Source organism: Mobula hypostoma, chromosome 18 (assembly GCF_963921235.1).
Source record: "Mobula hypostoma chromosome 18, sMobHyp1.1, whole genome shotgun sequence".
NCBI lineage: Eukaryota > Metazoa > Chordata > Chondrichthyes > Myliobatiformes > Myliobatidae > Mobula > Mobula hypostoma.
Window position 1 is genome coordinate 36,235,347 of NC_086114.1, and position 22,068 is coordinate 36,257,414.

A 22,068-nucleotide genomic window follows, 5' to 3' on the forward strand; every position below is an offset into this window, starting at 1 on the left:
TAGGACGTAACATCCATGGTCGACTCCCACCAGTGGAAGGCCTCCTACAAAACAGTTTCTTTTGGGAGGAGAGGGTGGAAGCAACATAATTCAATGTGCATCATGTATTCCTAGACAAGTTTTCAGTGTCCCGTGAAGTACTTTACTAAGGCCTAACTTGACGCAAAATCTTCTAGTCTCTAACTGAACAAAGATTCTTTGTCACTACTCTGCACCTGTTCATCACTAACACCCCCATCCCCATCTTCTATCTTTGGAGCTAAACCTATACACCTTCCTTGGAGACCTCAGTTTGCGTTAGCTGATACATGTAAAAGTGAAATTGAGAGCCTACAGGATTTAATTTTGGCTTACTCAAATGGCATCACTCATCTAGTGATTAAAAACAAAGCAAACATACCAGTCATACAGCAGCCGCCAATTGTAAAAAATGCCAGCTCAAATCTTCCTCTTGTCTTATTTGCTCCTGTTGGTAATATAAATTCATCAGTATCCTGAAAAAGACAAGAAAAAGAGAGCATTGTTCTCTACAGTGCAAGTTAACGTTATGATACATCGCTGTTGGAACTTCCCTGCTGCTGATATCTCCATTCCATCCAAGATGACACGTGTTGACAATGCTAGACAAGTCTTTCATATCATCAACATTAAAATATACTCTTGCACTTGTACCAACTAAAATCATAAACAAAAATGCTGACAAAAGAAATACAGGTCTTAATACTGACCACAAAAAAGCATTAAAAAATGTGTAGTTTGGTGGTGGAAGTTAAAGCAATGTATTATTAATTTCAGATTTCCAAAATTCACAAGAGAAAATCTTGGAAGTAATAAGCATGTTAGAGAGCACGGGAGTCATTCACTAAAACAAAGATTAGCTTTATTTGTCACGTGTATATTGAAATCCTTACATTTCTTTATAATCACCAGGAGATCCCAGTCTCCAACTGGGGATTGAAAACCCCCATCCCTAACTCTTGAATATAAAAGGCCATTGTTAAGACCTTTGGGGATGTGTAAAAATTCTTCAGTGAAGCCCCTGACTGTCCTGTCTACTGTAAAGAGGTCACCCTGGCAAGCCTCATTTAAGATGAAAGAATAATAGAGTAAAATGTGTTGTTTGTGTCAATGAGCAACACAGTCAGCGGATGTGCAGGGGCACCAGTAAGTGTAGCCGTGCTTCCTGCCCCACCATAAATGTCCACGAGAGCTTTGACTAGCAGCCAGTCTGGACATTGGCAGCTTGGAGAGGAGGGGATTCCTGGTTGGTACGTTGCCTCTCAGGTGCCAGGACATCTCGGATCAAGTCCTCAGTATCCTTAAAGTGCGAAAGTAAGCGACTTAAGTCATGGTCCATGTAGGTACCAATGACATGGGTAGGATGAGAGATGAGGTTCTGCATTGGGAGTTCAAGGAGTTAGGTTGCAAGTTAAGGGCAGGGCCTTCAGGGTTATGACCTCAGGATTGCAACCCTTGTCACGTGCTCAAGAGGCCAGAACTAGGAAGATTTTACAGCACAATACATGCTAAGGGGTTGGTGTAGAAATGAGGGCATAAGACTTTTGGATCATTAGGCTCTCTTCCAGGGAAGGTGGGTCCTGTACAGAAAGGATGGCTTGCACATGAACTGGAGGGGCACTAATATCCTAGCTGGAAAGTTTGATAGGGTTTAGACTAGAGTTGCAGGGAAATGGAAACCAGCGTGCCAAAACAGTTAGTGGAAAGGTTGTGGAAGCAGATGTTGGTAAAACTTCAGTTAGGAATCAAAAGGTTGGACATGGCTCAACTAGTGCCCTGATCTGCCAGTATTTCAATACAACAAGTATCATAAGAAAGGTGGATAATAATGCTGAAGATGAGGAAAACAACAGGAATTCTGCAGATGCTGGAAATTCAAGCAACACACATCAAAGTTGCTGGTGAACGCAGCAGGCCAGGCAGCATCTCTAGGAAGCGGTGCAGTCGATATTTCAGGCCGAGTCCTGACGAAGGGTCTCGGCCTGAAACGTCGACTGCACCTCTTCCTAGAGATGCTGCCTGGCCTGCTGCGTTCACCAGCAACTTTTATGTGTGTTGCCTGAAGATGAGGTAGCAGGTTTACAAACAGAGGCAGCGTATGGTGAGGAGAGGCTGTTGATAGGGCAAAACTGCAGTCAACAGGATGAGTTGCAATGTAAAAGGTGGACAAAATCGAAGAGGGTGAATACAAGACTGAAGGCGTTGCTTCTGAATGCAGGCAGTATACAGAATAAGGTAAAAGAACTTGCAGCATAGTTGCAGATTGGCAGGTATGATGCTGTAGACATCACTGAATCATGCCTGAAAAGATTACAGCTGGAAGCTTAATGTCCAAGAACACACATTGTATCGAACAGACGAGCATAAAGGCACAGTTCCGTTGGTATAAATGAAATCAAATGATTAGAAAGACATGACATAGGGTAGGAAGGTGTTGAATCATTGTGGATAGAACCAAGGAACTGCAAGGGTAAAAAGACCCTGATGGGAGTTATATAAAGACCCCAAACAGTAGTAAGGATATGGCCTACAAATTACAACGGGAGATAGAAAATACATGCCAAAAGAGCAATGTTACAATAGTCATGCGGACTTCAATATACAGATAGATTGGGAAAATCAGGTTGCTGCTGGATTCCAGGAGGGGAAATTCTAGTGTGTCTACAAGATGGGTTTTTAGAGCAGCTTGGGGTTAAGCCCACTAGAGGATCAGCTATTTTGGATTGGGTGTTGGGCAATGCACCAGAATTGATTAGAAAGCTTAAGGTAAAAGAACCCTTAGGGGAAAGTGATTGTAATATGATTGAATTTATCCTGAAATTTGAAAAGATGTGTCAGTATTACAGTGGAGTAGAGAGAACTACAGAGGCAGGAGAGAGGAGTTGGCCAGAATTAATTGGAAAAGAACACTGGCATGGATAATGGCAGAGCAACAATGGCTGGAACTTCTGGAAGCAACTTGGAAGGCATAGGATATATGCATCCCAAAGAGGAAGTAGTATTCTAAAGGAAAGATAACACAACCGTGACTAACAAGAGAAGTTAAAGCCAACATAAAAGCCAAAGAGAGGGCATATCATAGAATAAAAATTACTGGGAAATTAGAGGATTGGAAAGCTTTCAGAAGGCAACTACAAAGTCATTAAGGTAAAATGGAACACGAAAGTAGGCTAGCCAATAATATTAAAGAGGATACCAAAAATTTCTTCAGATACATAAAGTGTAAAAGAGAAGCCAGAGTGGTTATCAGACCACTGGAAAACTCTGCTAGAGAGGTAGTAACGGGAGGGAGGGAGAGAACAATGAAATGGTGAATGAACTGAATAAGTATTTTGCATCAGTCTTCATGGTGGAAGACACTAGCAGTAGGGTGGAAGTTCCGGGTGTCAGGGGTCATGAAGTGTGTGAAATTACCATAACTAGAGAAAAGGTTTTTGGGAAACTAAGGTCTGAAGGTAGATAAGTCACCCGGATCATATGGTGTACACCCCAGAGTTCTGAAAGAGGTGGCTGAAGATATCATGGAGACATTAGTAATGATCTTTCAATAATCACTAGATGGTTCTGGAAGACTGGAAATTTGCAAATGTCAATCCACTCTTCAAGGAGGAAGAAAGGCAGAAGAAAGGAAACTATAGGCCTGTTAGTCTGACCTCAGAGGATGGGAAGATGTATGAAGTCTCAGGGTACTTGGAGGCAAGTGATAGAATAGGCTGTAGTCAGCATGCCTGATAAATCCGTTAGAATTCTTTGAAGAAATAACAAGCAGAATAGACAAAGGAGAATTGGTTGATGTTACGTACTTGGATTTTCAGAAGGCCTTTGACAAAGCTACCACACATAAGGCTGCTTAACAAGCTACAAGCCCATTACAGGAAAGATTCTAGTATGGATAAAGCAATGGCTGATTGGCAGGAGGCAAAGGGTGGGAATAAAGGGAAACTTTTCTGGCTTGCTGCCGGTGATTAGTGCTGTTCCACAGGGGTCTGTGTTGGAGCCGATTCTTTTTACGGTATATGTCAATGATTTGGATGATGGAATTGATGGCTTTATTGCAAAGATTACAGATGATATGAAGAAAGGTGGAGGAGTAGGTAGTTTTGAGGAAGTAGAGAGGCTACAGAAGAACTTAGATTAAGAGAATGGGCAAAGAATTTGAAAGGTTAACTATTTTCTAAATGGAGAGAAAATACAAAACAGTATAGTGCAAAGGGACTTGGGAGTCCTTGTGTATTATTCCCTCAAGGTTAATTTGCAGGTTGAGTCTTTGGTGAGGAAAGCAAATGCAATGTTAGCACTAATTTCAAGAGGACTAGAATATAAAAGCAAGGATGTAATGTTGAGACTTTATAAAGCACTGGTGAGGCCTCACTTGGAGTATTGCGAGCAGTTTTGGGCCCCTTATATACGAAAGGATGTGCTGAAACTGGAGAAGGTTCACGTAAATGATTCCAGGATTGAATGGTTTGTCATATGAAGAGTGCTTGATGGCTCTGGGCCTGTATTCGGTGGAATTCAGAAGAATGAAGGGTGACCTTGATACAGTAGATGGGGAGGGGTTGTTTCTATGATGGGAGAGTCCGAGACCAGCCTCAGAATAGAGGGATATCCTTTTAGAATGAGGAGGAGTTTCTTTAGCCAGAGAGTGGTGAATCTGTGGAACTCTTTGCCATAGGCACCTGTGTCTTTATGTATATTTAAGGCAGAGGTTGATAGATTCTTGATTGGTCAGAGAATGAAAGGATATGGGGAGAAAGCAGGAGATTGGGGGCTGAGAGGAAAATTGGATCAGCCACGATGAAATGATGGAGCAGACTGCATGGCCCAAATCTCCTCCTATATCGTATGCCCATAATTCACTAATTCTAACACATAAGCCTTTGGAATGGAGGAGGAAACCCACGCAGTCATGGGCAGAACATACTAACTCTTTACAGACAATAGTGGAAAATTAACTAGGACTGCTGGTGGTGTAAAACATTACTCTAACCACTACGCTACTGGACCACTCCAATAGTAACACTGATAATATGCTTGGGCAAGATTTTTTTTTTAAATGGGAACCACTGTTATACAAGAGGGTAATAACCATGAGAAGTAGATTTTGAAAATTAACTAGAACGTAGACATTAATATTCAGGTATAAAGATACAACTTAAAAACAACTGGATGACAGGTGAGCGAGTACAGAAGGAAAACTACTCAGAAATCCTGATTGCTCAACAGTATTTCATTTGCTCCATTTAAAAATCACTGGAAAATTTCTTAGACTACTGTGCAACTTAAAATTAAAAGTGCACTGGACGCCAATATGAATAATATCCAAGAATCAGGAATATCCGCCAGTCCGACACCAAGTCACAAGTGTGCCAGATTATTGGAATTTCAGCAGTGGTTGCTCTAGCATTCTGGCACTAGATGGCATGAAGTGTTCGGTCACAGCAAAACAAGGTAACTAAACAAGGCTCTCTCCACACAAATAGACAAAACGCTTTCCTCCCCACCTTTCACCCAGCCACATCAAAAGGCAATTAGTTTAAAAAAAGTTCATACTTGTAGCAGGTTAAATTGTCACAGCTGTTGTGCATCTGATTGTCCTTAGCTTCACATGGAATTACCTTTATGCCCTCATGATGGCCTACAGTACTTGATGTTATGTAGGTGGTACCAGTGATGTATTGGGCTGTTTGTAGAGCCTTCCTCTATGCCACAGTCCATGTTGCTGTCGTTGTTTTAACTCTCCCTCTGAAGTTGTAGCACAGCAGTGGAAACTGAGCAGTTTCAAACTCCTGGGAGTGCACATCTTACACAACCTTTCATGGTACCAGAAAACATCCTCCACTGTCAAAGTTCACTAGCGCCTCTACTTTCCAAGGAGGATGGAGAGCTACTCTAAGCATACCAATACTCATGACCTACAGATACACAGTAGAAACCACCCTAACATGCTGCATCACCGTGCGGTATGGAAACTGCACTGTGGCATAGAGGAAGGCTCTACAAACAGCCCAATACATCACTGGTACCACCTACATAACATCAAGGACATAAATACGGAAAGGTGCCAGAAAAGGATCATAAAAGAGTCCACCCACACGACTTGTGGACTGTTAGTCTGACTCTTAATCAGGGAAGAGGCTCCCACCAGGAGGTACTTCTCCTAAGTCGACTGGGTGATCAACACCACTACTCATTAACCCACCCCACCACCATTATATATACATCCCCCCGTGTCACTTTCTGTACGTATCAGTCTATGTATATTTGCTTATACATTATGTTGTATAGGACTGCTTTTATATTTATATTCATTGTTTTTGTTTTATTATATTCTTTATGCTTACTGTATTTTTTTTATAAAGCATCAAATCTGGAGTAACAATCATTTTGTTGCACTTTACATTTGTGTACTGAAGAATTTATAATTTTTTAATCTGTAGGGGCATTCTAAAATGTAGAGAATTACAGAGTCAAAATTGTTATCTACACTTTGACCTCTAAAAATCTAGGATACCCAGAGGGAATAGGAAACATGAACTGAAAATTGAAAATGCTAGAAATGATCATCAAGTTTGAGATGGTCACTGTGGAAAAAGAAAGTTAATGATTCACATTGAAATCTCTGACAGGGGAAGAAAGTGGGAACAAGTTGCTGAGCATGTGAAGGAATGGAAAGGACAAAAGGAGGTGGTCAGGATTGCTGAGGTCGTTTCAGTATTTTTGGAGCTGTTTAGAGATTAACAAGGAGAGAGGGGAAAAAACTGACATAGGGACACGTAATTCTGTGAAATGCAAACCACAGCAGGTGGTGTTTTGAACAGTGTCTGTGGAACAAGAATGAATTGTTTGTCATTGATTTAGATAATGGAATTGATGGCTTTGTGGCAAAGTTTGTAGATGATATGAAGATAGGTGGAGGGGTACGTAGTGCTGAGGAAGCTATGTGATTGCAGCAAGACTTGGACAGTTTAGAAGAATGGGCAAAAAAGTGGCAGATGGAATAGTGTTGGGAAATGTATGATAATGTATTTTGGTAAAAGGAACAATAGTGCAGACTATGTAAAGGGGGAGAAAATTCGAACATCAGACAAGACTCCCAGAAGGTTGAGTCTGTGGTGAAGAAGGCAAATGCAACGTTTGCATTTATTTCAAGAGCAGTAGAATATAAAAACAAGGAGATAACGCTGAGGCTTTATAAGACACTAGTCAGGCCACATTTGGAGTACTGTCAACAGTTTTGGGCCCCATATCTCAAAGTACGTGTTGTTATTGGAGAGAGTCCAGAGGACATTCATGAGGATGATTCCAGGAATGAAGGGGTTAAGATACGAGAAGCGTTTGGCAGCTTTGGGCCTGTACTCATCAGAATTTAGAAGGACGTGTTGGGGGGGGGGGGTGGAATCCTTCTGAAACCTACCGAATGTTGAAAGGACTAGATAGGGTGGATGTGGAGAGGATGTTTCCTATGCTGGGCGTATCCAGAACTAGAGGGCACAGCCTCAAAATTGAGGGATGACCTTTTAGAACAGAGGTAAGGAGTAATTTTTTTTAGCCAGAGAGTAGTGAATCTGTGGAATGCTCTGCCACAGACTGCAGTGGAGGGCAAGTACATGGGTATATTTAAGGCAGAAGTTGATAGTTTCCTGAATGGTCAGGACATCAGAGGATATGGCGAGAAGGCATGCATATGGGCTTGAGTGGGATTTGGGATCAGCCAGAATGGAATGGTGGAGCAGACTCAATGGGCTGAATGGCCTAATTCTTCTCCAATGTCTTTGGTCTTATAAGTACACTTTAACCTAATTAAGCAGCTGTCCCAAATAGCTGAAGTTTCATGGAAATAGTTAAAAGGGTATAGACCAACTACTGTTTAACTAAGTAAAAATGACATATTTAAATGAAACACAGAACACTACCAATACTACTAATCAGTAAACTCCAAGACTTTGGCTTCAATACCCCCTTGTGCAATCAGATCTTGGATTTCCTCACTTGTCAACCCCAGTCAGTTCTGATTGGCAAAAACATCTCTTCAACAATCTCCATCAGCACAGGAGCACCGGAGGGATGTGTACTTAGCCCCCTGCTCTACACCCATGACAGTGGGCTAAGTACAGCTACAACACCGTACACAATTTTGCTCACAACACTGTTGTGGGCTGTATCAAAGAGGGTGATGAATCAACATACAGCAGGCAGATTGAAAACTCGATTGAAAACAATAACCTCTTACTCAATGTCAGTAAGACCAAGGAACTGATTGTAGACTTAAGGACAGGGAAACCAAAAATCCGTGAGCCAGTAATCATCGGAAGATCAAAGGTGGAGAGGGTCAGTAACTTTAAATTCCTGGGTGTCACTATCTCAGATTACCTGTCCTGGACCATCATATAAATGTTATTGCAAAGAAAAAACGACAGCACCTCTACTTCCTCAGGAGTCAGCGGAGGTTCAGCATAGCATCAAAAACCATAGCAAACTTCTATAGATATGCAGTGGAAAGTGTGCTGACTGGCTGCATTATGGCCTGGTATGGGAATACCAATGCCTTTGAGTGGAAAATCCTACAAAAAGTAGTGGATTCGGCCCAGTATATCTTGGGTAAAACCCCCCCAACCATTGAACACATCTACACAAAATGTTGCTGTAGAAAAATAGCACCCACAGATCCTCACCACCCAGGCCATACTCTCTTCTTATTGCTGCCATCAGGTAGAAGGTACAAGTGCTTCAGGACTCACACCATCAGGTACAAGAACAGTTACTACCACTCAACCATCAGGCTCTTGTACAGAAGGAAATAGCTATACTTATTTAAGCACTCTGTTCTATTGTTATTTCATGCTCGTTATTTATATCTGCATTTGCAGCTTGTTTACAGATCCTGATGTTTACAGTTACTGTTCTTTTAATTTGCTAAGTATGCCTGCAGGAAAAGAATCTCAAGGTTGTATGTGTTGTGCATGCACTCTTAAAAAAAAGTTTACTTTGAACTTTGTACTATAAAACTGTATATTAGATATCAATGGAGGAATCATCCAGTGTACCATTCCGAGTATGGGGTAGCACTTCTGGTGATGTGTCCATTTTAGGGCAGCTTACTCACCTTTGGTCCCCACCAGACACTCAGTTCTTAACTGCAACTACGAGTAGCTGTTAGTATGCTACATCAGCCACACCCCAGTACACTGCTTCGACAGGTAGGCTAATCCAGGTGAGTTTCACCATTGGGCCTCATACCCCAATGGAATAGAATCATGCCTATCATAGCATGTGAAGTCAGCTCTGGTGGACTGGGCAAATGAGATCAAGAGTGAGATCCAACTGCCCAGAAGGCCGTTCTGCAAAACCTTGAGGACAGCGAAGGCATGATAATGCACGGAAGTCGTTATGGTTATCCACTGTAACCAAGGAAAATCCCAGTTTATGACAACTATGCGTACCGCTGGATCCAGATTTCCGAGGTCGAAAGAGTGGAACTATCCCAGTCCAATGGTTTTTCCACTTTATAAACCTCCCACACAGGTTTCACTGCTATCACTGGATACAACATACAGCAACAAGCTGCTGTTCTTTTGATTGACTGTAAATGAAAATGAGTGGAGACACCTAGTGCAAATTATGCATTGCATTCATACAATGCTTTCAACTACAGGTTTCCCCTGCTATCCGAAGGTACAGTGTTCCCATGAAACTCCTTGTAAAATGCTTGTAAGCCAAAATGTCATAAAGCGAAGAAGCAATTACCATTAATTTATATGGGAAAAATTTTTGAGCGTTCCCAGACCCAAAAAATAACCTACCAAATCATAATAAATAACACAAATAAACCTAAAATAACACGAACATATAGTAAAAGCAGGAATGATATGATAAATACACAGCCTATATAAAGTAGAAATAATGTATGTACAGTGTAGTTTCACCTATCAAAATCGGGAAGACAGCGAGCCAAAATCGATTTGGAGAAAAAAAATCGGCACGTACACGAATGCGCACACAACTGCCCGCACAAGGCTTCATGGTCATGGTAAACACGTGTATAAAGCAGACTTTCTTTTAATTGTAAAAGCGAAAATCCTCTTTGATTAGCGAAAACAGGTACTAATGTAGGTCTTTCGTAACAGTGAGTTGTCATAAAGCAAACGTTCGAAAAACGGGGGCCACCTATATTGCACCCTTCAAATTCTTCATAGTTCCTAACTTGTTGAAGCAGAGAAATAATTTTATTTTCACTCCCAGCTGTTTCTGGCATCTCCAAGCAGTGAGCCAAACAATTCCAAATGGTCTGACTGCTTATTTCTTGCCAACTATCACTGGCAATAATCACGGCTTTTTGAACACGACACACACAAATGACAAAATTTAAAAACTGTAGGCTTTCAACTGGGTGTGGTGTCTAACATCTACACAGTTCACGCAGTTGACAGTAGTCAGAAACTGATCAGCAATAGTGTCCTGTCCCAATTAAGTGGCATAGTGTCCCAAATAAATGAAGGGAATCCCAGCTATTTTCAATTAGTTTTTGTTCTTTAAGAATTCTCCCAAATAAACGGCTACCCTGGTTAACCAATGGACCAATTAACTGGAATCCACTGTATATATTTATTATAAGAGGCAAAAGAAAATGCTGGGGCCTTGAAAGAGATTTTTAAATCTTCACAGGGGCTAAGTAACATAAACCATGTTATGGGTGAAAGAAGTTCTCCCTCAGATCCCCTCTAAAATGTTACCCTTTGCCCGAATTCATGTTCTCTTAGATACTTCTGCTATGGGGGAAAAAGTTTCCTCCTAATCTGCCCCTTCTACACCCTTCATCATTCTGTATACCTTTACCCAGTACCACCTCTGCCAAGTGCTCCAAAAAACAAAATGTCATAACTTAAATGATCCATCCCATACAATTACCAAATCCTCTACACCTTCTCTCATGCGATCATTTCCTTCCTGTAGTGATGCAACCAGTATGAACAAAAGTACTTGAAGTTACAACAAACCTCCTGATTCTTCTACTATGTATCCCAGCTACAGGGCCCTGGCATCCTATGACTTTTTCCCCACCTTACCTGTGCTGCCATCCATAGAGTTTGTAGGATTGATACACCAAGGTTCCTCTGTTGCCAAATATTCCTGAGGATATTCATTGTGTATGCCCCATCCTTATTAAGTGAAGGTCAGTAAGTTGGGTCCATACTCATTGAATTCAGAAGAATGAGCTGCTCTTAACGAACGAGAAGATGAGATTTCCTATAATTTACATATTTAAATTCTCTTCCATCTACTCAGCTTTCTTAATTATTTTCAAAATTCATTCCTCATTTACTGCATTCTTTGAGGAGTTCTAAGTGTTGAGCTTTTGCTATTCGTTACAAGCTTTTTTGCTTCATCTTTTCCTGTGGACTCTTAACAACCACAAAAGGTTTAGTCAGAGAGTTCCTTTTTCTTTTATAAGAAATGTGCTTTGTCTGAATGCTGACTGCCCCATTCACAAATGTTTCCACTGCTCAAAATTCAGAAGTTCAAAGTAAATTTATCAAAGTACATATATGTTACCATATACTACACTGAAATCCATTTTCTTGCAGGCATTTACAAGGGAAGAATGCAATAGATTTTTTTTTACAAAAAAACAAATAAAAAACTGTCAAACAACCAATGTGCAAACAAAAACACACTGTGCAAATAAAAATAATACTGTTTGTGATGGCGGTAATGGTAGGGCATACACAATGAATATTAGGCCTTAGGAATATTCAGAAACACAGGGACCATGCCAATACCATTTGACTTTCAAATACTTGCTTCCAGTCCACTGTAGCAAAATCTCAGGATTGCCATTGCCTGAGTATAATTGTGATCCCCCATGTTACATCTTTTCTAAGTGTAAGAAATGAATTGTGATCATTGTTTCCAAAATATTTTCTACTGTGAACCTTGTATTTGCCCAGCTTTGCCACCTAAAAATCTAAGTTCAGCATCATTGACACCCTTGTTCATTCAGATAATTCTTTTGGATGCATTTCAGGTATTCTGTGCCTTCTAACATCCTTTACTCTGTTGTTGTCCCCACTAACGTTACGGGTAATGCAAATCTGCCACTGCCGAGTTATTATTGTTACATTTCTCAGAACAGCAAATTGAAGGTAGACAAGCCTGTCTCCTACTACACTCCAACCAGTGTGATTAAACCATTTCAGCTCTGCCCCTCCCCCCGACTCAAGTGGTCCTGATGCTTTCAGGCGCATCATCTCACAGCTGTAACTTTCCTCAACCAATATCATCGACCACCTCCTCCTTAAACCTTCACCCCTATATCTTGCCAGAGACTTCGAAACACCTAAATTTTAAAGTTTTCATTACACTCCACATCCAGTTTTGGCAATACACACAACAAAATGCTGGGGGAAACTCAGCAAGCCAGACAGCATCTATGGAAAAGAGTACAATCAACGTACCAGGCCGAGACCCTTCATCAGGATCTGATGAAGTCCTGATTAAGGGTCTCGGTTTGAAACATTGACTGTACTCTTTTCCACAGATGCTGCTTGGCTTGCTGAGCTCCTCCAACATTTTGTGTGTGATGCTTGGATTCCAGCACCTGCACATTTTCTCTTGTCTGTGATTGGACATCCAATTTTGCCTCATTCTCTACCGAAACTGTCGTCGGGTTCCCATTCCCTCCTAAACTATTTTATCTCCTCCCCAATGGAATTAGCAAAGCTCTCTTAAAAGATATTGGTTCCAGCCCTATATATCCCACTTCCTCCAACACCAGTAAAGCCCCAATTTAAAATAATCAATTTAATTTTAGTTAAGCTATCACTTGCAGTATCTTCCCATTTCTGCATTCACCAGCATGTGGCAGCTGTAAACATCTGGAGCTTACTAACTTAGAAACCTTTCAGTCACTACTTATGCCTACACCCTTTTATTTTCCTGCATGGCCAAGTCTTTCTTAAAATAACGAAAGTGAGGACACAAGCTGTTTTTTTGTCGCAGGAAGGTAGGCAAGATGTCTGTGAAAGGGTGTAAACTAAACTTGTCAAGGTAAAAATTAATTTAAAAAAACAGCAGTTAAAGATAGAGGTGGAAAATAGAAATTGCAACAGATACAAATGTGAGAGAACGAGAGAGAGAATTTTTTTTTAAAAATACACTATCAAGTTGCTAGGACTATGTGCTCCAAAGATGCCCAATGTTAGCTTAAGGAAGAACACCTCTACACATAGGGGTGAGGTGGAGAATTCAAGCAACAGACAATGGGAAAGTCAGGGTCACTTCCGTTGACTGAATTGGGTTGCTTTGTACATGACTTCTCCAGTGTGGAGGGGCCGACATCAGCACCTTCAAATAAATTAAATTACAAAAAGTGCAAGTGAATTATTGCTTAAAGCAGCTCAAAGTCTGAAATCCAAAAGGAATCTCTTTCTGCTTACTGCATTTCCTACTTCAGGGAGCAAGGAGAATGGTCAATTTTCCAAATGGCATGGAACCTGCTTTCAACAGACTGAATGCCCTAGCATGTTTCCATTTACTAGATTAGAACAGAAAAGTACAGCACAAGAACAGGCCCTTCAGCCAAAGTTGTAAATTAGGAATTAAAGAATTCAAAACCCAATTCAATATGTAATACCTGTGTGACGAGAATACACATAGATGTTAGATGTCCTGTGAGATTAGCAGTTGGTCTGCCACCTGTCCTCAGGGGGAGGAGAAATAAGGAACAATGAAGCAGCATCTGGAGATGTGTAATGAAGGGACGGGAGAGAGAGCTGTCTAGAGCGGCTCCCCCTTTGAACCCTGAACTGTTTGAAGTGATGGACAGGCGATCTGGAGATGTGTAATGAAGGGACAGGAGAGAGAGCTGTCTGGAGCGGCTCCCCCTTTGAACCCTGAACTGTTTGAAGTGATGGACAGGCAATACCCCAGCGGGGGGATAAAAAGGGACAGGTTCGCTAAGGCAGCACACACACGACACCCGAGGTAATGAGACCCTGGAAGCGGTGCGCCTCTCACGAGTCGGTGGGAAGTACCGGACCTTAAACGCACAGGGTGGAAAGGTACGATCAGCGGGAACCCGGTGTGTGTCCGCCCTTGCTTGGGTGCCGGGTTCACTGCAGAGGATCGACCGCATCTGGAGGAGGGGTCACAGTTGGTGACCTCAGGTGACATCACAAAGGACCCGCCCGAAAGCTGCTTGTGAGCAATATCGCCGGTCTGTGAGTGGAAGCCGTTTCTGAATGATCAGTCATTCTCTCTCTCCCTCCCACCACGTTGTCCATCACCATGGCAACGATTACTGTGAACTGAACTATTAAATCGAACTGGACTTTTGTGTCACTTTGAAATTGGTCATTTACCCCTAGACAACGATAGAGCTTGATTGATGCTGTTATCTTAATTCTGTGCACGTGTGTTTATCATTGCTGAACTGTTGCATTTATTACCCTTTCGATTACTGTGTTGCTTGTTTCTTTAATAAAACTTTCTTAGTTCTAGTAATCCAGACTCCAACTGAGTTGAAACCATTTCTGCTGGTTTGGCAACCCAGTTACGGGGTATGTAACACCTGCCTGAATCAAAAGCCCATTTAATTAATTTCCCTTTGAGGTAATTCTATTTATTTACACTTACCAAGGAACCCCTTCCCCCCTTTTCAGCAAATTCCCAATCTTCACTTTTCGAAGGTACATTCTTTAAAATGAGCTATGAAAGCCATGCTTTTAGAAGTAGATCATTCATTCAGTTCAACCAACTTGGATGATCTGAATGCTCTTCAGATCTTGGACAACATCATAGATGTGTTATTGAAAGGAAACAACAAAAACTAAATTTCAGGCCAGGAACTACAGCTGCTGTCACTGTAGTGCAATCATGAGGTGGAGTGAGAACTGGCATCAGCCAGCAGTATATTTCAGTGGTGTACATCTGCTCCTTATGAATCCACATTCAATTTGTCAAGAGAAAGCTAATGCACTTTTTTTGAATGCCTAATATCAGTTTTGACCTGGGCACCCAACCAACAGAAGATTAAAAGTAAAGGCTGGGTTCATCATGACATTAATTCCAGTCCTACAGAATTGCCAGAGAATCTTAAGAAACCTCCCAAATAAAGCAGTGGCATTCTGAATTGTGTATCTGTCCTACATCATTAATGAACATAAGCTGTTCTATACATCTCAGCCATTAAAAAAAGTCTTGTTGCAACCAACGTAGAACCTTGATTATATTGGACAAAAACATTTTCTACTTACCTGGACCAGATATCTAGGATCAAGGTTCAAATATGGAGACAAAGGGCTCATCCCAGTCACTGAAAACAGTAAGACAGCAACAATAAGTCCCAGCGACATTTCATCTTTTCCCCCCTCCTCAGCCCACCAAAACTCATTCCTTTTTCCCCCACACTCACACCAGAAGTTGGTGATATCATACCTTCTTCAGGAAAGGAAACAATCCAGCTGGAGGTTACACATACTACTTTGAGAATTTCCACTTTGCAAGAGTAGAGATCCTCATTTTTTCCCTGATCAATATGACTTACTGGATGAGAACCCCTTTCATGCTCATTTTCAAATGGAATTGGATTGCATCTATTTTGGTGCACCAAAAGATGCATTTAGCATTAATGGTCAATTAGGTCTCCTACAAAATAAGATGCAATATTAGCTAAAACTAAGTTTAGAGCAATACTGGGGTGGTCTATACCTGGAAAACAACCAGAAGAGACCACATATTGTGGATGAAGCTACTTCTATCATCTCTCCTAAAGCAATAGGTCACAGGCATTGGATTTCACTGGCCACTACAAGCACTGAGAGGACAAACTTGATGAAGACTGTGGCATTGATTTTTCTCCACAGCAGAGGGCAGGGAAAGCCCTCTGCAGTTCCTCCAGCTAGATCTGTCTTTCTTAAAGACAATCATGATTTTGGCAAACACCTCTCTTCAGATACAGATGATGAGCTTATAAATTCATTTTTTTTTTACTGTTGAATTTTAAAACTTCAATGGGATAGCATCTGCTGCCAAGGCTTTGTATTTTTAGTTGGGGAGTGATCTTTTGGACTCCAATTTGCATTAGCGCTAACTGTCCATCTTACCTGGATGTTACCAGTCTGACAAATCAACAAAGCATCCTGTTACTAACTGAGGTGCTATGAAAATTATCAATGCTGACAATAAAAACCAGAGACACAAGAGTAATTATATTTGGGCATAGCGGACTAAACAGCCTCTAAATTTATCTTGAAGCCGCAGAGTAGTGTACAGTTAAATGCTGCAAGCCTCCCAAGAGTAGTTAAAAAGACTCCTCAGGATTTATAAAGTAGTTTGACTGGCCAATAAGGAATTCTTCCAGAATTGCTTATAGACAACCCAAAAGTGAAAATATACAGATGCCGGAAAACTGAAATTAAAATATAAAATAACCAATGATAGGCAGCAGCTTGAAACCTGTTCAATTTCTAACTTTCTCTCGATCCCATGAAAGATTAGTGTGAAATGGTAACTCAGATTTCTTTCATAGACACTATGTGATCTGAGTATACCCAGCATTTTCTGTTTTATACTGAACAACACTCCATAAAATAAATTCAGATTGTTTCTATCTACACAAAGTCTATAACCATTATCGTAACATTAATGAACAGAAATGAGTACCATGGTATGTTTATCAGTTGCACTGTGAAACTACTTTGGAATAAATGAGCACATTTTCATTATTAAATACATGTCAGTATAAAAATAATCCTTTGTTGCTAACACAAGTTTAAAATCTGCTGGCTGCATGTTGACAGAACACCAAAGTTATCCTTGTGTCCTTGACACTGAGCTACACAGCTCAAATATCAACTCTATTTTACTCTCTGCAGATACTTCAAGCTAAGCTTATAAAAATGGAACTTTGTACAACTTCACTTTTTTCCCCTCACTCACCCACAAGAACTTTTTCCCTTTAATTACATTGAAACATACAAAATACTACCAAAAACCAAATCCAGCTAAACATCTACAACTTTCTTCCCACCAACAATCCCAAAGTCCCATCCCATATCATCTCCCTCTGCAAAATTCACATTCCAATCAGATATCACAAGATATTTAAATACTCTCAACTGTGCATCAACTTAGTTTAACATCTGTAGTTGGGAAAATGCTTGAAGATATCATTAAAGAAGAAATAGAAAGACATCTGGAAAGAAATGGATTCATCATGCAGATGCACCATGGATTCAGTTAAGGTGGGCCCTAAGCGCAGTAGATAGAGAGGAACCAATGGACCTTGTTTACTTGGATTTCCCGAAGGCGTTCGATAAGGTGCCACATAAAAGGCTTATCCGTAAGAATGCATAGAGTTGGGGTTAATGTATTAGCATGGATAGAGGATTGATTAACTGATAGAAAGCAGAGAGTTGGGATACATGGATGTTTCTCTGGCTGGCAACCAGTGGTGAGCGTCGTGCCACAGGGATTGGTGCTGGGCCGGCAACTGTTCACGATATGCATTAACAATCTGGAAGAGGGGACCAAGTGTAATGTATCTAAGTTTGCTGATGACACTAAATTGAGTGGAAAAGGATTGTGCAGAAGATACGGAGAGTCTGCAGAGAGTTAAAGATAGGTTACGTAAGTGGCACACATCAAAGTTGCTGGTGAACGCAGCAGGCCAGGCAGCAGCTCTAGGAAGAGGTACAGTCGACGTTTCAGGCTGAGACCCTTCGTCAGTGAGTGGATAAGGGTCTGGCAGATGGAGTACAATGTTAGTAAATGCAAGGTCATCCACTTTGGAAGGAAAAATGGAGGATCAAATTGTTATTTAAATGGTAAAAGATTGCAGCATGCTGCAATACAGAAGGACCTGGGAGTGTTTGTGCATGAATTGCAAAAGGTTAGTTTACAGGTGCAGCAGGCTATCAAGAAGGCAAACGGAATGTTGGTCTTCACTGCTAGAGGGATTGAATTTAAGAGCAGGGAGGTTATGCTGCAACTGCACAAGGTACTGGCGAGGCCACATCTGGAGTACCATGTGCAGTTCTGGTCTCTTTACTTGAGGAAGAATATACTGGCTTTGGAGGTAGTGCACAGAAGGCTTACCAGGTTGATTCCAGAGATGAGGGGATTAGACTACGAGGAGAGATTGAGTCGCCTGGGACTGTACTTGCTGGAGTTCAGATCTTACAGAAACATAAAATTGTGAAAGGGATAGATAAGATAGAGGCAGGAAAGTTGTTTGCAGGTGAGACTAGAACTAGGGGACATAGCCTCAAGATTCAGGGGAGTAAATTTAAGACAGAGATGAGGAGGCACTGCTTTTCCTGAAGAGTGGTGAACCTGTGGAATTCTCTGCCCAATGAAGCAATGGAGGCTACCTCACTAAATATATTTAAGACAAGATTGTAAGGAAATTAAGGGTTATGGGGAAAAGGCAGGTAGGTGGAAATGAGTACATTGTCAGATCAGCCATAATCTTATTGATTGGCAGAGCAATAAGATGGCCTACTCCTGCTCCTATTCCTTATGTTCTTTACCTTCTCAAGTAGTACACAAAACTGTTTTCAAGTACTAGCACTCATCAACCACCACCTTTATCCAAACCAGAATTTGCTACCAATCCACAATCATATGAAGTAACATTAAATTTGGGCTACACCTCAACTTTTGCAGCATCTCAATTCTTCTTGTCACTCCAAGCATACATTATATGAATCCGCTACCTTAGAATCTCATATTCCTCATTCACTACACTGCACTAATGGCTGACCCTTCAGACTTACTTGGTTAGTCACTTCAGAAGTTTTTTCTGCAAATATACTATTTTCTTCTTTCTCAGCCCTTCCCCCTAAAGATTTGAGACACCTTCCTTTCTCTAAGGCTCTGCACTGAAATTCAATTTCACAAGCACCAGCCAAACATCCTAATTAGTTTAATCACTCTAATCACTCTCAGTCGTTCTTTAATTAATGGACAAGGGAAGAATCCCACTAGTACCGCCCCCCCCCGCACAGGTGCAGGAAATCAGAAATGAAAATCAATAAATCAGGCAGCATCGGGGTGGGAGGGGAGAAGAAACTGTTAGTGAGTTGATGAGCTAAAATGTTTACTCTCCCTCTTTCAATTACTATTCCTTGGTGATTTAAGTAGCTCAGACTTCTCCAGCATCTTGCTTGTTGCTCTAGATTCCAGCATTTAAAAAAAAATCTACATTTATACAACATCTTCCACACTGCGGAAGTGACTTGATATTCCAGACGAACATATATGTAACAGATGACGTTTATGTTTTTCCCCTTGGCATGATAATTTGACTTAAATTTAATATCACAATTTCCTTGATCCAGCTCTCAGGAATGAAAATCGGATGGACATACAGATTCGACAAAAAAAACATGCAAAGTTAATGAGCAGATCACTTGTAAACTGCACCTACGATGAACAAAATTAATCAGTTACATAAGAGAACGTACAAAACACCCAGAAACAATGTGGGTCCCTGTACTTATTTTAACATCGAGAGCCAGTTATAATGGGTGCGATCAGACTGTATGTATTGTCAACATTTTGAACACATGTACTGACTCATTGCCCCTTTAACCCAGGGCGAACAAGCTGCTCCTCCATTCGGCGCTCACGGCCTATCCCGCGCCATACTCACAAGGGACACGGGAAAGGTCGGGCTGAGAATAATCAGCTACTGAGCTCCCTGCTGCTCCCGCACCACCGCCACCGAAAAGACCGAAGCCGGCCCGCAAACCTCCGCCGGTTCCCGAGTTGTCCATTTTTTTAAACTATCGAAATGGAATAAAAGACGAAAAGAGCTCCCGTCACCGACTGTCGAACTTCACACACAGAACGTTTAGACCATAGTAACCAGCGTCCGCACGACACTTCACAGCAGCTCGGACAACACACATTACGGCGCATGCACCACGTGACACGCACGTTGCTGCTGCGCTCGACGCCATGGTGTTGAGGCTATGATCTCATTGTCAGAATAGTTACTTACTCAGGAAGTTTACAAATACAAAGGTCATAGACATTTATTTTAATTAATTTTGTTACATTTAATTAATTTTAATACGTTATTGTATTGCATTTGAGTTGCTCTGTACATACATTCCCACAGAGGGACCTGGACAGTAGTTGAATTTTCTGGCCCATATTGTCGTCCTGTAAATGAAGAGATACCTGAGGCAAAATACAATTTTAAAATAAAGGTGTAGAAGCTAGGAAATTTGGAAGAAAAAACAAAGTTCTGGAAATATTCAATGACTCAGGCAACTTCTGTAGAGGGAAAAGCAAAGTTAATTTTTCATAAGTTAAAAAATTGCTGGATGTACTCAGCGGGTCAGGCAGCATCTGTGGAGGCAGAGACATTTCAGGTCAAGATTGGGCACCTGATCGCATAACAATATTTCAACTTACTGCTCATCCAGACCTGCTACGACAGCGACATGTCCTTGGCTGCCATTTTGTGCCACATGGCTTCCAGATCCATTTTCAAGCTCCTGGATTCAGATCCTCTGAGGACCCCAGGTACTCACATTCAATTGACTGCTTCTCTGTTCTACGCGCCACATTTTCCACTGTGAAGCGGTACCTGGGAGTCCCCATCCCAGTCCCTTCCACAACTCTGGGATGCTGTCTCTGCAGCCTGCAATGGACCTGTCCAATACTTTATCTTGCATCGGATCCACGCTTTCAGTCGTCAGTTCTCTGCCTTTGTTACGTCCAGCAAGGGTCAAAAGATCACTGGTCTACAGACTACAACACCAGTAGGCACGGACATCCCCAGACTGCAATCCCTGCGGTCGACCTCAACAGTTCGAACACTCCTCAGCAGATTCAGAACCCGGATTCCACCACCATCAATGCAGGTTCCAATGGCCCCGGACATCTTCAAAGGGCCTGTTGCGCAACCTCCAACCTCGACTCCACCTCCAGGCTGGGTCTTCACGCACTGCCACTGGATCCTCAGTCTCTCCTTCCCCCACCACCAGTCCAACTCTGTGTCTCTCAGGCCCCACCGCCAGCTCTTGGGTCCTCACCCCACCGTTCCTGAACACCCAACCTTCCCCTCTCCTCAGACACTGCCAACTGCCTTCCCCCTCTGATCCCAGCTCTCAGCCATGCTGGGTCTTCACCATCCCCTCTCTGGGGCGGAATGTTCTGTCCTCAGTAGGACTTCACCTTTGCTCCCCCTGCACTCACACCTCACTTAGTTTCGTGCCCACCCCAGCGCTGAGCTCTTCTTCTGCTGCTTCTGAGTCTGTGTCTACTTCTTTGTTAAGGACTCTCCAGCCTGCACCGATGAACCATTCTCCTCTTTCTAGCACCCCGCTCTGATCTTCTGCCTGCTTTGGATCTTTTCATTACTAACTGCTGACAAGACATCCACCATCTCAACTTCACCACTCCTCTCTCCAATTCCAACCTTACTTCTTCCGAACATACTGCTTTCTACTCTCGCCACTCTAATCCTAACCTCACCATCAAACCTGCAGATAAGGGGAGTGCTGTAGTAGTCTGACAGAGGACTATTTTGCTGAGGCCCAGCAACATCTCTCAGACACTTCTTATTTACCCCTTGAACAGGATCCCACTACAGAGCAACAAGCTGTTTTCTCTCACACCATCACTGACCTTATTATCTCCGGGGATCTCCCATTCACTGACACCAACCTTATAGTTCCTTACCCTGCACCTCCCATTTCTATCTTCTACCCAAGAACCTCAAACCTGCCTGTCCAGGTAGACCCATTGTTTCTGCGTATTCCTGTCCCACCAAACTTATATCTGCATACTCGACTCAGTTTTATCCCCCGGTTCAGTCTCTTCCTACTTACTTCTGTGGCATTACACATGTTCTTGATCTTTTCAATGATTTCAAGTTCCCTGGCCCTGATCGCCTTATTTTCACCATGGATACCCAGTCCCTGTACACCTCCATCCCCCATCAGGAAGGCCTCAAAGCTTCCTGTTTCTTTCTGGACACCAGACCCTACCCGTTCCCCTCCACCACCACTCTCCTCCATCTGGCGGAACTGGTCT

At 41.9% G+C, this 22,068-nt stretch overlaps 1 protein-coding gene across 1 annotated transcript in view; it reads right to left on the reverse strand.

Moving 5' to 3' along the window:
• LOC134358470 (mitochondrial import inner membrane translocase subunit Tim23-like) overlaps positions 1-19,917 on the reverse strand; it is a 61,109-nt gene extending 41,192 nt beyond the window's left edge. The window contains exons 1-3 of the mRNA XM_063070715.1: positions 19,673-19,917; positions 15,273-15,331; positions 401-494 (exon numbers count right to left, since the gene is read on the reverse strand). Coding sequence (XP_062926785.1) covers positions 401-494; positions 15,273-15,331; positions 19,673-19,796 — 277 coding nt within the window. The 5' untranslated portion in view covers positions 19,797-19,917. The remainder of the gene's footprint in view (positions 1-400; positions 495-15,272; positions 15,332-19,672) is intronic.
• Positions 19,918-22,068: the final 2,151 nt, after the last annotated feature.